The sequence below is a fragment of the Erigeron canadensis genome, chromosome 8 (assembly GCF_010389155.1).
Source record: "Erigeron canadensis isolate Cc75 chromosome 8, C_canadensis_v1, whole genome shotgun sequence".
NCBI classification, from domain to species: domain Eukaryota; kingdom Viridiplantae; phylum Streptophyta; class Magnoliopsida; order Asterales; family Asteraceae; genus Erigeron; species Erigeron canadensis.
The window spans coordinates 25,148,330-25,166,110 of record NC_057768.1 but is presented as its reverse complement, the minus strand read 5'-3'; the positions used below and the strand labels follow the sequence as shown (position 1 = coordinate 25,166,110).

Below are 17,781 nucleotides of genomic sequence, written 5' to 3'. Positions count from 1 at the left end.
ATTAAACAGTATAATGAATTAAGATGAAGTAAAATCAAATCATTTTAATATCAAAAGTCTCCTTCAAGTACCACCCTTACCACCAGAGTAAAAATTATTTTAAGGTTGAAACAAAGAAAGGTTTAGGATGTTTATACCGAGTATCCTACATAACAATATCCAAGAGCACACTCCCGATGCCCAAATAATAATATCACAAATCAAAGTTAATACACCAGATGTGCACCTCTGCGTGTATTCAACCCGGAAGGTATGTATGGCACTACATCACACATCCGTACAATAATCATATCATATCACAATATAGCCTGGGATGCATCCATAAGCCTGCACAAATAATCATAAAGCTCTCCTACGAGCATAATCACATATCACCTATCATATAACAAAGGTGAAGACGCTGTGGACTAATCACACCGCCACGGATAGTGTCATGCCATTGGTCGCCACAATGACATGTCTGTGGTACCTCCACATGTAGTTAACTCGGTATTTCTAACTCCTGTCTACTCTAAAGGGTTTCACAGTTCACAAGTTTCACAAAAGCCAACCTTACTCCATAAGTATTTTCAAAATCCACATGTCCAAATTTCTCAAAATACTTTTCAACAAGTTCTTTCTCAAATCAAGGTTTCTCAATTTATCAAATTCAAATAATATTTTGGCTCAAGTAAAAGAGAATCAAAGAATGAAGTCACGAAGTATTTGAAGAATAACAAATATGTATCCAAATAATCATTTAAGAGTAAGAGTAATGCTCAACGAAGAAGTACGGACATCCGTACCTTGACAAGTGTTTCCAACTAGCAATGCTCAAACTCCACGACGGTCCTCAAAACGATCTACATCGAACAATTTAACTAAACTTAGAATCTAGCTCTAAATGTCCTACTTATTATTCATTAATATCCCATATCTCGTTAATTATGATTAATAGTATACAACTATTTCTTTTAGTCATTGAGCCAAATCTAGGACCAAGGTTATTATTATAGTTATAAAAACCATTTGTACAGGACCTTGAAAGGTTTAAATAGCACGTAAAAGTATATAGCAAAACTGTACAAAAATGAGTAAGTCACTTGTATATATCATGTCAAGTTGTCAATTATTTACAAAGCCTGCATTATACATAATTCAATGTTTCATAAGCTCATTATATAACAGTTGATTTAAAGTTCCAGTTAAGAATTTATTATTAATGAAATTAAAGATCATATGTAGTCCAAAATAACAAGTGATCAATTATTGACCAGTTCAAATACTGATCATTGACTTTTATAAAACTTGTATGATTTTTCCAAGACTCGGCTCAACGATTACAACATTTAGCAATTCTAACTTTATTAAGTGTAATAGCAGTTTTAAAAGCCGTTAACATTAATAAACTAGTTGTCACATAACATCCTAATCTTCGCTGGACAACTATTATGTTGATGACAAAGATACAGATTTTAAACCTTAGTTGTGTATACGTCTCATCATCACCAGAACCAAAATATGATTAGTATTCGAGTTATACGGATTTTACCTCAAGCGTAGAAAGGTTTCGAAAGACAACTGCTTGCTAAATCTCCCTCTTCTCCCAAGACCTAGTACCTGATCGCCCCTTCCCGCTTTAACTTTGGAGGAGTTATTTTGTTTTGGCGAAAGAATGAAATAATAAATGCGGTTGTTTATAATAAGTAGTTAGGCCCGAATAATCTGTAATCTAGCCCATAATTCCAGATTTACAAGTCATGTTATTTGAAAAGGTGTTGGACTCTTGGGTTATCAACGGACTATAAGTCACATACATAAACTTGACCCTTGTCCTTTTATTGGACTTAATTAATTAAAAATAAAATTAACGGTTTGGTTATATAAATCTAATACTTACTTTATAATATTTTCATGGAAATGGTCAGTTAAATATAAATTAAATTGTTTAATGAAAGAAAATAAAAAATAATTAATATTCTTGAACATTAACCTAAAAAATTTAACTAATTACCCAAGAAATTAAATATGCAAGTCATAAAATAGGAAGCTTGACTTTTGACAGGTCAAAACCAACATTCTATCGATAATAATTTATGAATTAGGATAATAAAAAAATTAAGCAAAAGATCACCACAAAAATATTCGTAACTTGTTATACATTTCATACGTAATAATTACTACAAACTGTATCTACACATTCAAGCCTTCAACATTTTTTTACAACCAAAATGCAACCCAACCAACATATTTACAATTCGAGTTAGTTGTTTGAAGGAATACGGAGTCGAAGATTCTACAGAGCCGGTACCATATCCGAACACGATCTCTGACTCGCACCGAAGAAGTTGGTCACAATCGAATCAACATCCTCAAGTCCAACTCCGATGCATAAAGGATTAGCGCCAGCATCCTCATTATTGTTTCGTACTCTTACATTCGGACCATCTCTACACTTGCCCATACATTTACAACCCACAACCGCGGCTTCACCGCCAACTGCCTTCTGAAAATTCTCCAACAACATCGCGGCTCCCGATTTCTTGCACTTTCCACCCATACAAACCTCTATTTTATTAGAATCTATATTAACATTACTAACATCCTTGTATACTGTCTGCAATGCGCCTTGGTGTTCGACTTCATTAACTTGAACAGGAGATACTGCTAATGTCGATGCTGTTTCTTGATGCGATATCGAGGTCGGTATAGTTTTGAGTTGTTTCATATTGACGACGTTTTCGCAATCAGACTCTGAAGAAGATGAGCTCGATGAGGACGAATCCTTGCATTCTGTCATCCGGGCCGCTTTCTTTTTAGCTTTCTCTTCTTTCTTTAACCTTTTGGATTCCATTTTCTCTGCTTTTAGTTTTTGTAATTGGCTAAGTAACACATCTGTTGCTTCCTACACAATCAACGTTTATTCTCCGTAAATTAACTTGCATTATATTCTTTATAAAACTACTATAATTAAGAAACAAAGGACTAATTAACCAGTAATTATTATAGCAAGTTATTGAACATTTTGTCAATGAAAGTGACCCATAACAAGTGGTCACGAATCTACTTTATTGAAAAATTGCACACCAACTGTGTCTTATTTGTCAATTTGCCAAAAATGTGCCTGGTCAACAATCAGCCATCTTAGCTAATTAAACAATAACATTTCTTTAGGGGCACAAAATAACTTTATCAAACGGTCCTGACCTCAATGTCACAAACAGGGGAGGCCCTGCGGAGGGGCAAACCCGGCCCAATTTCTTTAGGGGCACAAAAACTCAAAAAATTGTAACATTAGTCTTCATTTATATAAGATTTTGTTTATATATTTGAAATTCCTACGGACCGTGTGCTTTTTTTTTTTTTTTATCCCGACTCATTCTGGGCACTTAAATCAGGTCACAAATTACAATCGATACAGCTAGGCTACAATATACCTAAACTATAATCAAAAGTCAAGAACTATTATATATACTACAGTTGCTAATTATCAACATAAATAGTCACTAAAATAAAACAAAAAACAAAAATGGAAATTAAAAACAGAATCATACCGAAATCATCTGGCCTTTAACTTGTTGATCCAATAATCCACTATCAACATTCAAACAAAAACCCAACTCCGAAAAAGTCGACAAATTCTTAGATAACCCTTTCAACACTTTCAATTTCTTCTTCATCTCTTTTTTCACATCTTTTTCTTTAACCGCCATTTTTGGCCCATTATTATAATACTCCAAGTGACTCTTATCCACAAACCCATCACAAACAGCGACCGAAAACCTTCTGTTCGGTCGCTGTTTTAAACAAACCAAACCCGGTTTTCCAGTCGCCATACTTTGCGACTGATGTAGTACATCTTTCGTCGCAAAACATGGCGACTGACGGAATCCAACTCCACTCGCCACATCCATTATTACCAAAAAAAAAAATTTTTATGAATTTGGTTTGATTTGAATGAATAGAATTTGTTGAATAACAAAAAATATTTATTTTATTTGATTTGGAAGGGGTGGGGGTATCGTATAATACAAGGGAAGTATGAATATGGCGTGTAAGTATTATATTTGGATTAGGATTTGAATTGAATGTGAGCGGTGAATTGAATTTGGATCGTTGGATTAATTTATGAAAGTTTTCTGATCGTTAGATGTGACGTGGCAAGTGATGCATGCATGGCACTCGTTCGCGCGCGATTAAAATTAGTTTGCCACTTTTGGCGTGTGCTTTTATGTAATCTTTGCCGTTGGATTTACTAATAATTTTGTGATTACTTACGTGGTGTGCCACGTAGACTGCTTACGTGGATTTTTTCCCCTGGTTTTTATGTTGCAATTATTTTTGTTGAGTGTATCCTAGTCATTAGCTATTTGTTAGTCATGTTTACTTGAACATTTTATTTTTTTCGGCTATTTAGATTGAGAGAATCTATATATACTTGATTTTATAAAATGTAATTTTATTGATAACAGTCCAAACCTTATTAGAATTATAATTGGTTTAGTGGAACTATTAACAATTTCTTTTGGAAACAACATGCATAATGAGACAATGAGTAGAATTGTATGACAAAACTTTATAGGTGAAGTTTAGTCGTGACGTTTGTATTGAAATCAAAGTTTAAAATTTAAGATTTAAATTTGAATCTTGACCTTTAATTTAATTCAAATGTTTAAATCATTTCAACTTTACTCCAACTTTATTTATGAAGTTGATATAATTTTAGAGAATCATTATTAATTAAAATTAGTAGTATCTCCGTCCCATATTGTCACATTTTGCCTTTTTAAGTCTTTTTTTATAACTTTGACCGTAAATATTTTTGTCTGTGTTATATAGCACTTCATATAACATACATGAATTGATTGAGTTTTAAAAGTATTTTTCATTGATATAATTTTCATCAACTAAGATATTTATGGTCAAAATTGAAAGAAAAAAAACTTGACCAATCAATATAGGACAATTAAAATAGGAGAGAGTACCACATTATCTTTTCATCACGTTATTTTCGTTAGTTTTAGTGTTCATTTGTGATTGGATAGACTAATTAATAAGTAAAAAACTAGTGGTGGGTCCCACATAAAATAATAAAATGAAAAAGAAAGTGATATTCGTATATTTATACAGTATACTATAAACATGTACGGTGTGATAAATGCATTCAAATTTGTGATACGATTATCACTTCCCAAATGAAAATGGGGAAGGCTGAAGAGGCGTCGAAGCTTCCATTAAATGGGTTTGATATTCTTACACACTCGTATTCAAGGTCATCGGTGATCGGTCTCGTCTTTGTTGGTTTACTTAGAAGTTAAAAGTTTATTATGGTGTTTGTTATAAAAAAAAACGTGAGTATATGTATTCTTGTGTAGAGGACTATCAAAATAGACTCGACGGATTTGAGTTCAAAGAATACGTGCTATTTATTGTTGTCACGTGGACAAGGTGTTGACCATACATAATGGCACACTATACATGCATCATAAGTTTCAAGACTTTTTCTTACAAAATAACAAAAAAATAACGTTTTCACATGTCGACGCTAGCATAGTCCCTTCATCTCTTGTATATGAAAGGACATGAATATTTTTGTATCTATTTAAAAAATCACAATTGCTTTAACTTAAAAGGATGTTAACAAAACTTCATCATTGATCTATTATAGAGGTTAACTTAAAAGGGTTATACCCCGACAACTATGAAAGAGTCGAGCTCAATCTCATTCGCGCGAACATATTAAATATATACTCATCAGTCTCAACTTAAATGTCTTATTTTAACTATCTGTTTTTTTTTCGGCCAATTTAATCCTCAATATTTTTGTTTGCATTATTTAATAATTTATAAAACTTTTAAGAATGTAAAATACATTTAAAAACCAATCTATGCATATATATATATATATAAGTATCATATAACACAAATAAAAAAACAAATGATCAAAGTTAAACCAAAACAAAACTAAAACGTCCCACTAAAACATTTTAATTGGGATAAAGGTGGTAATTTATAAATACAAATGTGCATTATCTTGAAATTATTAAAAATTGAAATCTGATTGAGTCAAATCGATGATACAGTTTTAGATAATCCTTTATCCATTTTTAATAGTGTGAATTTAAATAAAGATAATATTATGTAGATTTGTAGATGCTTGATATGAAAATTTTTAAAATTTAAATATTTATATTCTACTTTCAATTTAAGTTCAATTAATTCATATATATATATATATATATATATATATATATTAGAGTGGTGTCCGCGCGTTGCAACGGCGACGGTTTATAACGATTTAGACACCGTAACGGTTTATAGCGTTGAGTTTACTTTCATGAGATGCGTCAATGCAGGATCTAATCATATATATCATTCTAAAAATAAGTCGCGTATTAGGTGCAAAAAATAATGAAGTGCAAACACTAACCATGAAAAATAAGCACTTACAATTGTATGGGAAGAGACCAAGACAATTAGAAAATAAATAGTCAAAGATTAAAATTTATACAAAATGACATAATTGGTTCGTAATTTCGTGAGTTATTAAAAGGCAATTATTGTTAAACATTTTGTAATATAATTTATGACAGTTAAGATATTTTTTCTTATCCGTAGCAATAATAATTTTAGAGCTAATGGGGATTTTATAATAATAGGGGTTTTAGGTAATTGTTGGCTTTTTTTATTAACGGTAATTTCAGAATTTAAGGGATAAGGTGTGTGGAGGTAGTTTAAATTTAGAGGGTATACTAGGTAATTCAAAGGTAGAGAGTTAAATGGGGGAGGGGGTAGTTTGTTTATATAATTAGTATATATATATATATATATATATATATACATACTAAGTCTTTTACCCGCACGATGTGCGGCTATTTAAAAATATAATTGAATTCGATATTGGTAAAGCTTACAATGTAGACGTCAATCATGATTAATTATTTGTTTTTTGTTTTTTTGATTTAGTAGTATAATGCTAATGTATTGGTTATCTTGTTTTTCTTTAATTTAGTTGTATAACGCTAATGTATTGTTTATTTGTTAATATATGAATAAAAATTATATATCTAAGGTATGTTTGGCAAAAATAGTTGTAGCTTGTATTTGTAATTTTTATTTTAGTTTTAAGTTGTAGTTTTTAAGCAAAGTTGTTAGCTATAATTTTTATTTTTTAGAGGTCTTTGGTATGATAGTTTTAGCTGCAACTTTAAGAGGTATATATGTGGTTTTAATAATTAAACACTTCATCTAAACTAAAAACTTCGTAACCGTTAGTTGGCGGAAATTAGTCTTTCATATATGTTCTACTTTTAAACTTGATTTTTTGTAACAAAGCTCATATTGCGTCTAACGTAATTTTTTTTTCTCTAAGATTTGGGAAGCTATTAAATATGATATGATTTTTATATTTAATAAGAAATAATTGACTATATATATATATATATATAGGGGTGAGTTATTTTGAGAACCACTAAAAAAAAAGAATGCGAGAACCAATCTCAGCTCTTCATTCATCAAGATCAGGAAGGGTATGTTTGTCATTATTAAAAAAGTTGTCCAACACTCTTTTTCTCTCTCCTCTTATTAAATCAAAAAATATATAAATCATTAAAAAACTTTTATCTCACAAACCGTAAATCGTTAGATGAAAAAAAAACATGTGCAGTCTTGAAATTTCGTCCTTTTTCATTAGAGATGCGATTCGATATACTTTTGACGACCTTTTAAATTTCGTTTTTTTTCCATCACGTTCATCTTACACATGTGTAAGTATAACCTACACATGTGTAGGAAAGACCTGGAACTGGTGAGTTGTATAACCTGCCCATGGGTAAGTACAACCTACACATGGGTAAGTTACTTATAAAGTTCAAAAATGATGAGGACGCATTGTAAAACCCCAAACACTAAAACCTAAAGCTTAATTTCTAATCCGAGGGGGAGGCTACTTTCTAAAAATCCAGGAAAATCTAAACCCTAAAAACCTCAAACAGATGAGGGTTCCCACTATAGGGTTTAGGGGTTGAAGCCCGAGTGTTAGCCTATCGGCTAACCCTCGACCTTCAAACCCTAAACCCTAAAGCTTAATTGCTAATATGAGGGGGAAGCTACATTCTAAAAGCCCTGGAAAATCTAAACCCTAAATGTTAAACCCTAAAAACCTAAAAAGGATGAGGGTTCCCACTACAGGGTTTAGGGTTTGAAGCCCGAGGGTTAGCCGGCTAACCCTCGACCTTCAAACCCTAAACCCTAGAGCGGGATGTATTAGGGGTAAGTACAACTTGCCCATGGGTAAGTACAACTTACACATGTGTAAGATGAACGTGATTAAAAAAAACTAAATTTAAAAAGTCGTCAAAAGTATATCGAATTGCATCTCTAATGAAAGAGGACGAAATTCTAAGACTACCCACGCTTTTCTTTTCGTCTAACGATTTACGGTTTGTGAGATAAAAGTTTTTTAGTGAATTAGATAGAATTCTAATAAAGTAAGAGAGAGAAAAAAAGAAACTGACGAAAATACCCCCTAGTGTTGAGAAGGTTTTTTATTTTTAATCTTGTTCATCCATTTTCTTTGATCCAATGGTGTAGAGGAGTTATTGGGTTCTTTTTTTAGGAGTTCTCAAATAACCCCTCTTCTCTCTCTCTCTCTCTCTCTCTATATATATATATATATATATATAGTAGATTTTTTTTACCCGCACGATGTGCGGATGTTAATCAATAAATGTTTACTTGTAATGATGGATGAGACGTTTTAAAAAAAAGTTAATGATGACTAAAAATTTACTAAAAATTAGCTAGAGAACAATCCTATTAATGACATTGGGTATTATGCGCGGCAGTTTCATAGTTTTTTAAAAATTGTCATGACGTTTTTAATTTTATATAATGACTACATATAGAATGATATGATCTCTCTACATAAAAATAGTTAATAATTGTACAAAATATTAATTGATTTATTAATGATGATTTTCTCGTACAAAATATTAATTGATTTATTAATTGATTTAACAATGATGACTTTCTTGTGATTTAGTTTATCAAAACTAAGCGATATTGTAGCTTAGTTGTTAAACGAGAACCAAAATTCTAGATGACCAAATAAACTGTATTAATTTGTCATATATCTTTACCAAATTTAGATCTAGTGCATCTAATTTTAATACAGGGGGTGTTTTTTTTGTAAATACGTACCTACATTTTAATATACTTTTCTTATTTAGAACTTAGTAATTTATTTAATTTAAGATAAATATAGCAAAAAAAATATGAAGATGCGACGTAAAACAAAATCCTATGTGGCAATGTTTAAAGCTAGCTTTAAATTGGAAGAAGGCTTCAGAATGCTAGGATTCTTATTGTTTTAATAATTATATAGATTATTATATAGGTAATATAATAACTATCTATATCTGTATAATAAAATATAGGATATATATATATATCTTTCAAATTTTTATTTATTATGTACCACTATATTTAATATTTTTTATTTCATAAATAAATTAATATTATGAAAAACAATATGGAGATGTCACATAAGATTTATTCTATGTGGCAATGTTATCAGCTAATTTTAAATTGAAGATGCTTTAGAATCGTTTGATTTCCTACTGTTTTAATAATTATATAGATAGATATAGATATATAAGTGTTTATTAAGATAAAAAAAGAAATTAGATGAAACTCCTTGAATCACCAACAAATTCTTTTATTAATCTAGCAGATAGCTACATGATAGGAAACAAATTTATTTTACAGGGCATAAACACCAATAACAAATATCAAAAGTAATTACAATGAGGTAACGTCAAAAGAATATAAATATTTATTAATTTAGCATGTTTTTCTTTGTTTATTTTTTTTTCATTTAATAAGTTTCAATTTTTTCATTTATTTATACTTTGAGTTGGGTAATTTCATTGTCTGTATGTTAATGTTAGTTGAATATGATCCTTCAATTTTAATTTTTCACTCTGTTATGAAGTGTAGATACATTTCACTAGTTTTTTGACAGATGCAGATCGAATATCACAATGAGAGGTCTAGATTATGTTGTCTTAACCGTGTCCACACTAGAGAGCTCTCTCACTCAATACCCAATAGAAAAAAAAAAACCCTATTTAGTTCTCCCAAAGGCGCGACAATTAATAGGGGTAAACTTTGTCTTCTCGGGATTCAAACCCGGGTGTTCCTGAATGGGAAGTGTTAATGGTACCACAAGTATATATATATATATATATGCACCACATATGTGCATTATTGGCTTGTCTAGTATATTTCAAAACTTGTACAGTGTGATACAATTATTAAAAATTGTGGTATCAATATCACTTCCCTTCCTGAATCCAAGCATTCATTGGAAGGACTTTCCTTTGACACTTACTTTTTGAAAGGTGAATTTCGCTAGAAACTTCGTGTTAATATTCGACATCGAGAGGTCTAGCATAGTTGTCTTAACCAGGTCCCCGCTAGAGAGCTCTCTCAAAGTACAATTGTCTAGATGGAGGAAAACCCTCTACTAATCCACTTGAAGACACGACGATTAATAGAGGTAAACCCTACTCTTTCAGACTTGGACCTGAGTATATCCAAGTCAAATACTCATAAAGAGAATTTCTATGTTCCCTTAGGGTTTGAACACAAGACCTACATTTATGAGTTTTTTTATAAATAGATATAAGGTTGTATGTATAAAAAAGCCCAAGCAATTAAATGATGTGGGTTGAAACATGGGCTAGCCAAGTTTCCATATCCGTAGAAATAGATTCATAGAAGCAAAGATATTATCCAATCCACACTTTCGATATAAAAGACTAAAAGAGTAAAGTCTTGGTGACTGCCCCCATAAAAAAACACACTTTAGAATATCCCGGAGCAATATCCCAATGGCGGGCATCTCATTTACATTTGCCCCCTCCTCGTATGTTGTCTCTGTACGGAACCCTGTTTCAGTTTTTGTTTCTCCTAAAAGTTTTTTTAAAACTAATGACCTGAAGAGTAAAAGACAACAAAAGCAGCATTATGTTTGTGTTTGTGAATGCACGGGTCGTGGCGGCGTTGACTCCAATTCTGCAGTCGTCGCTGGTGATGACATGTTTTGTGTCAATACATCTAATGACGAATGTGATGTTGATTATCTTGGTCAAAGCACCAAAGGCGACTTACACCTCAAATACGGTATTTACTTATTACATATATATATGAATATATCTATATCTATATGTGTGTGTATTAAGAATAGCTTGTGATTTAAATATATGTGTACAAGGCTTTGTTACTGCTAGAAAATATTTCTAACAAATTTGAAAGTTGACTTATATTCCAAATATTGTTAGTTATTTAGTTTGATTGAGTAGCCTTTTACCACGCTGATTTGTGAATTGTGATGCACTACTTTTTTAACCCCCTGGGCTTACTGGAAACCTATATTGGCCTTTTTTAAACGTGGTTTAGTTGCCCATGATGTGGAGCTTGATGTCCAGATTGCACTTTTGCAATTAGGTTCTCGATTTGTTTCAAAGTCAAGAACTTTAACTCCATGAATTATTCCAAAGTAATAGTCATGCAACTCACGATATAGGGTCAAATGATTACTTTAATAAGATGAGTAGACAATACATTGAGATATCCCGATTTAAGCCTTCACCCTCTTTACACATAAGTTCCCTAACAATTGTAAGTATATGTACATTAGATAAAGTTTGACTAGTATCGTGAAATTTGTTACAAGCTCGAACATTTGATAATGTTTCCTAGGAAGTTGATGCCCATTGACGACAACAAAAATGTTTTATATATGGTAATATGGATAAAAGGTTGATGTTGTGAAAATTGATATAAGTAGCTTCCCTCGACCTTCATGTAACCTCGCTGGTTGCATCTGTAGCTGGGGATATTTGGAAAGTAAAGTATTATAGAGTCAATCCCCAGCAGAGGAAGCAGGTATGCCAGAAAGTTCCTTGGTAAAAGCTCGATCAATTGGTCACAACACCATTTGAGCGGCTTGCTATGTGAGTTTGATTTACTGTGATGGGACTAACGTGGTCTCCCATGGGCCCATTGAAGTTGCAGAAAGTGAATGTTTTGAGATATTATAAGTATCCTATAAAAGTTATGAATATTGTGAAAATTGTTGTCGGTCTTCAAAATGAAGTTCATTAATATTGCAGGCGTTATAAGAAGTTCATTAGTATTGGTGATGTCATCAATAAGATTGAGGCCCTTTAGAAAATGTAGCCATGTGGGATCGCCTATACCACACTTACAAAAATCTTCCCCTGATCATCTGTTGTGAATTTCTGCAGTTTACCTGTGCTATATTGAATTTCTGAGTTTACTTATCTGTTCTTGTATGTTTTATGGTGTATTGAAACAGGAATAAATGGTCAGACAGATGTTGCATGGAAAGGTCCAATAGAAGAGGTTGCCAGGCTTCAAGCGATAGAAGCCGAGGGGTTGCTTAAGGACTTAGGAATACAGGTTTTTGTTGCTAATTTCATTCGTTTCTTGCTTTTTTGTAATTGAAGACAACTCCCTTGCATGTTTTGGGCTTACTGACATGATTTAGATGTCAAGGGTTGCTTGAGACAATTGATTTTCAAATGCTTTGTTATGTGAATGTTGAGAGCCTAGTTACCCTTTATTGCTCACAATTACAGAATATCAAACAGTTACAAGCAACAAACACATTTGCATTTGCTTTAACATGGGTATTGAATAAAGCTTTCTACCATGATATACAATGCTTCAAAACCCCTAATTCAATTTTTTCCTTAGTGTCTTCTGTTGGCCCTTGTACATGAACAGTATATGAGACTGAAACGGTGTTCACTGTTTCCTGAGTCCTGACTGTTATGCTATGAATCCTTTGCAGGATCCATCTTCTTCGAGACATTCTTCACGTGGCATATTTTGTACACGTACATTGAATCTTCGGTCAATCAGTGCAATCGGATATGACATGGATTATACTTTAATGCACTATAATGTCATGGTAGGTACTTCATACTCGGACCCTGTTAATATCTGTTAAATGTTCATGTTCCCCAATATGTTCTTCATTTAGTTTCATATGTGGTACTATTTTTCTACTATAAACCCTACAGGCCATTTGAGATTTGACATTACGCTGTAGCGCCTTTTGTTTTCTCAAATAACCTGGTTTTTGAATTTGAAGGCCTGGGAAGGGCGGGCTTATGACTACTGTATGGAGAATCTAAAAGCAGTCGGTTTTCCTGTTGATGGACTTGCTTTTGACCCTGACTTGGTAATTCTGGATCTCCATGCTTACTGCTTTCATGCTAAGTAATTACTTTTTTTTTTCCTTTCTAAGTTCTGTTGGAATATTGTTCGAATAGGTTATCAGAGGACTTGTCATAGATAAAGAGAAAGGCAACTTGGTTAAGGCTGACCGATTTGGGTATGTGAAGAGGGCTATGCATGGTACAACATTGCTATCTACCCAAACTGTCAGGTGTGACCCTCAACAGTATTATCATAAAATCTAGGTAGAAGTAACATATTCTACAGTTGACATAATTATCTGTCCAAGGTCCAGTATCAAGCGGAAAATGGAGTCACACATGTTTCTTTCATCTATATGTTAATAGGACTATCACAAAGTTATTGTTGATCTAGGATCTTGTTTATATCTTTCATCATATTTATTATACTCGATAGCTTCTTGTTAGCAGAAGTTGGATAAAAAATTGTTAAATTTCTCTGTATGAAAGTGAGATGTATGGGCGGGAACTGGTGGATCTGCGGAATGAAAGTAGATGGGAGTTTCTCAATACACTGTTTTCTGTTTCAGAAGCAGTGGCATATATGCAGGTATTCTGTTATGTTCATATTCACTTTTGCCTACTTTCAATATTCCCTTGTTTTTGGGTAACAAATTCTTATTGTATTGCAGATGGTTGATAGATTGGATGAAGGGATTATTCCAGCTGATCTTGGTGCACTTGATTACAAAGGACTTTACAAGGCACGAAGCACAAAAATGAGTAACCTTATTAATGTTACTGGTTAGCGTACGCGTGTGTGTTAAGATTAATCAATGTATGTGTTTTTCTTTGTTTCAGGCTGTTGGTAAGGCGCTCTTTAGGGCTCACGTAGAAGGTCGATTAAAGGTAAAATTGATTTAGGTCTTGAATATGAGGCTCAAAGACGTTAATTTCTTCATGGATTATTGTACAGAGTGAGATTATGTCCAAACCAGAACTGTTTGTAGAGCCTGACCCAGAGTTGCCTTTAGCACTTCTTGACCAAAAGGAGGTATTTTCTGAAAATCTGCATTTTCTATGGTAAAATGCTATTATATAAACCTACAAAATGAAAAATAAACCAAGTTGTTTTATGTTTTCACCTCACTAGGCGGGTAAAAAGTTACTGCTGATCACCAACTCGGATTATATTTATACAGACAAGATGATGCGACATTCTTTTAATAGATTTCTTCCAAATGATATGAACTGGCGAGATCTGTTTGAGATGGTTAGTCATTATTCTTTCGACCCATATTCTGACTTTCTCTTTTACAACCACTTTTTTTCTATATATTACCGAAGAATGTTCAGAAAGTATTTAATTTCAATCTAATTCCAAAAGTATCTACTGAAACCTGATATGAATCTGTAATTCTCAATCGAAATTCTATAATGCCATTCTGTTTTGACATAATTATTGTTTTCAGGTGAAACATATGGTTGAAGCTCTAACCTACCTTTGGAGCTTTTATTCTGTTTGGATTATGTAGTATAGACAGTTACTAAGTTATACATGCTACATATTATCACACCCTGAAAATAAAACAAAAACGTCTCCAGTGTTCTTGAATTTGAGAGACCTGTTTATTTAATGTAGGTTATTGTCTCAGCTAGGAAGCCAGAGTTCTTTCAAATGTCACACCCTTTATATGAAGTGGTGACAAGTGACGGCCTGATGCGGCCATGTTTTAAAGCTCGTCCAGGTGATTTATTTATTTTCTCTTTGGCATTGGCTTTTAAGATCTTAATATCATCGCTGTATCGTTACAAAACCTGTACCTTGAATCCAACTTATTATTAAATTTCTTCCGATCATTCTACTGAACATCTGAAGTTCTGAACCCTAATCTTACCAGTTAGTTTAATATGTTCAACGCAATTAAGCAATCATGTCAAGCACACATGATGCATAATTGCCATTTCTACATATTGTTTTTGATTACTGGTGAGTTATGACCATGTGGATTTCAAAATGGTAGATGTCTTGTTTATTAATCTTGAAGTTTTTTCATCACTTCACTTATTTGCTGTTTTCAGGAGGCTTATATTCTGGAGGAAGTGCTCAAATGGTTGAAAATTTTTTAGGTATACACGGAGATGAAATATTGTATGTCGGTGATCATATTTATACAGATGTGAGCGTATCTAAAGTACATCTTCGCTGGCGGACAGCATTGATTTGTCGAGAATTGGAAGAAGAGGTGAGCTATATAAACTTAATGGCATGAAACATGTCAATCTTCATAAATAACAAGCACTTAGTGGTTGATGGAAAAAGATTATCCGATTTGCAGTCATAAATGAAATTCACTGTTCAGGGTCAACTATGTGATAGGTTGATTAACATAGCTTCGTTTATCCAGATAAAAGATGCCCTACACTGACATATGCAATGTCTGTGCTTCTATCTAGATGCTTTGTTTTGATGTTTTCTTATTAACACAGTACTACTTATTCTGTTACGTTGGTGCAGTATAATGCTCTAATTCACAGTCGGGAGCACCGGGCTAAGCTTGTAGAACTGTTAAATCAGAAGGAAGTTGTTGGAGATCTCTTTAATCAACTCCGTCTTGCTCTACAGAGGAGAAACACGGGTCGTCCTGCTCAAGTAATTACCTTACTGACTATTCATATTTCTTATCAACATTAAGAGCATCGTCACTGCTGTAAAACTCTGATTCCAATTTCCAAGGCCGAGTACTCGCTACAAGGTCAGAGACCGAGACAAGTTGATTAATGTCCGAGTAATAGCTACATGATCCACAAATTGGTCAAAGTTCTGTCAAAAATTGCTCAACTCGATCGAAACTAAGTGTTAACTCAGTTAAGCATGGGTCAAAAATCGGTTTGAAGTACCTAAACTATTGTGTTGACGTTTCTAAACATACTTCTGGGGTTATTATTTTTATATAACAAATTCAAATCCGAGTACTCCCGATAAGTCCGGGTACTCTTTCAAGTTCCCCGGAAGATCCGACTCTGGGTAGTGGTTTTTGCAACGTTGAGTATCGTTTTTGTTTACTATATCTACAAGTGGACTTGTGAATACAATAGTTAGACTTATTTCATATCAACTTATTGTGGTTCTATTCTATATCAAATTATGGTGGTCCTTTTCTTGTGCTACATATAATTTGCTATTTGCTTTAGACCCTTGCTGCTACTCATATGGATGATAAAGAGCTCACAGAGAGTGTGCAAAACCTACTTATTGTGATGCAACGGCTGGATGAAAAAATTGCACCAATGTTGGAAGAGGACGGTGAACATTTCAGTAAAAGGTTTGCCCTTAAAATTTCATATGAACCATCAACATAATACCGTTAGGAGATACAAGTTACAGTTTTTGTGTTTTCCCCATTAAAATGTCATGATATTTTATGGTTATTCGAGCTCTAAAACTTGACTCGGGATCTTTTATTATTAGGTGGGGATATCTGTCACGTGCAGGTTTGTGGGACAAGAGTCACCTTATGCGACAAATAGAGAAGTAATATACATATATTTCTGTTTTCAGATTTATTTCCACAACTTATTGTCAATTTGTTGGATTTGTGATTGTTCATTTGTCGTGATAAACTGAAAATATCTGCTTGTTGATTCTCCAAACCACAGGTATGCTGATATTTATACCTCCAGAGTGTCAAATTTTCTTAATTATACACCTTTCATGTATTTCCGCTCACAGGAACAGGTATTTGATCGTAATAGTTTTCTCTTAGTATTTGTAGACTAAATTGTCTTATGTTGTATATGTTACCACTGATAAGAGTCTAAGACAAGGGCCACTGCATACGGATACTATCCTAACATGTTCAAATTTGTTTTATGTTGCAGACACTAGCCCACGATTCATACTCATTTTATCAATCTCAAAACAAACCATGAGTTAAAGAGTGTGGTAAATCATGCGAGTCTATTCTTACCTTGTAATGGAAGTGTTACTTCAAGCTACTGTTTTGTCCCCTTCTTTACCATGAAGATGATTTTGTAGTTAATTCTGGGATGTAGCATGTTAAAACCCTATGTAATATGATTGAACCATAAATTCTAGATACAATTTAGTCCACGATTCCAAATGTTGAGGCTGCTGTTTCATCAAACACGGAGCTAGGTCACAGGGTACTATACTTCTAGCTGCCAACAGATGCTTTATTTAGTTATCATTGGCAGAGCTAGATACGCCCAAGAGAGTGCAGTTAAACCCTCTGAACAAAAGTTCTCCATTATTCTAGTGTAATCTCTAGTAAATTTTGTGTAAATTTGTATTTGAACCTCCTGAGTTTACTCATGTCTTGCTAAATTTGATAATGAACCCACTCGTCAAGAATTCTGGCTCCGCCCCTGTTGCTAATTGGCTGTGTTCATAATGGCAGTTGGAAGGTGTTAAACTTTGTATTGCAACTTTCTGTTAGAGATGCCATTCCCTGAACTGAAGTCAAATAACGGAACAGGTAGTTGCTGCCCAACTTTTTGCAATTAGTAGTCTGCATAGAAAGCGGCATTTTTGAAGATAGTTGTGTTC

At 33.1% G+C, this 17,781-nt stretch overlaps 2 protein-coding genes across 2 annotated transcripts; one reads left to right on the top strand and one right to left on the bottom strand.

Annotated features, from left to right (window-relative positions):
* Positions 1-2,121: 2,121 nt before the first annotated feature.
* On the bottom strand, positions 2,122-4,003 carry LOC122611267 (diacylglycerol O-acyltransferase 3). The gene is made up of 2 exons (XM_043784267.1): positions 3,534-4,003; positions 2,122-2,884 (listed from the first exon to the last, which is right to left on the bottom strand). Exons 1-2 carry the CDS (start codon positions 3,891-3,893, stop codon positions 2,276-2,278), a joined length of 969 nt encoding a protein of 322 aa, XP_043640202.1. The 5' UTR covers positions 3,894-4,003; the 3' UTR covers positions 2,122-2,275.
* A 6,834-nt stretch (positions 4,004-10,837) lies between these two features.
* On the top strand, positions 10,838-17,532 carry LOC122578983 (5'-nucleotidase domain-containing protein 4). The gene is made up of 17 exons (XM_043751056.1): positions 10,838-11,166; positions 12,365-12,468; positions 12,863-12,982; positions 13,166-13,255; positions 13,347-13,462; positions 13,722-13,821; positions 13,904-13,975; positions 14,073-14,120; positions 14,188-14,265; positions 14,365-14,484; positions 14,854-14,959; positions 15,294-15,457; positions 15,730-15,864; positions 16,407-16,537; positions 16,684-16,746; positions 16,872-16,950; positions 17,094-17,532. Exons 1-17 carry the CDS (start codon positions 10,875-10,877, stop codon positions 17,142-17,144), a joined length of 1,869 nt encoding a protein of 622 aa, XP_043606991.1. The 5' UTR covers positions 10,838-10,874; the 3' UTR covers positions 17,145-17,532.
* Positions 17,533-17,781: the final 249 nt, after the last annotated feature.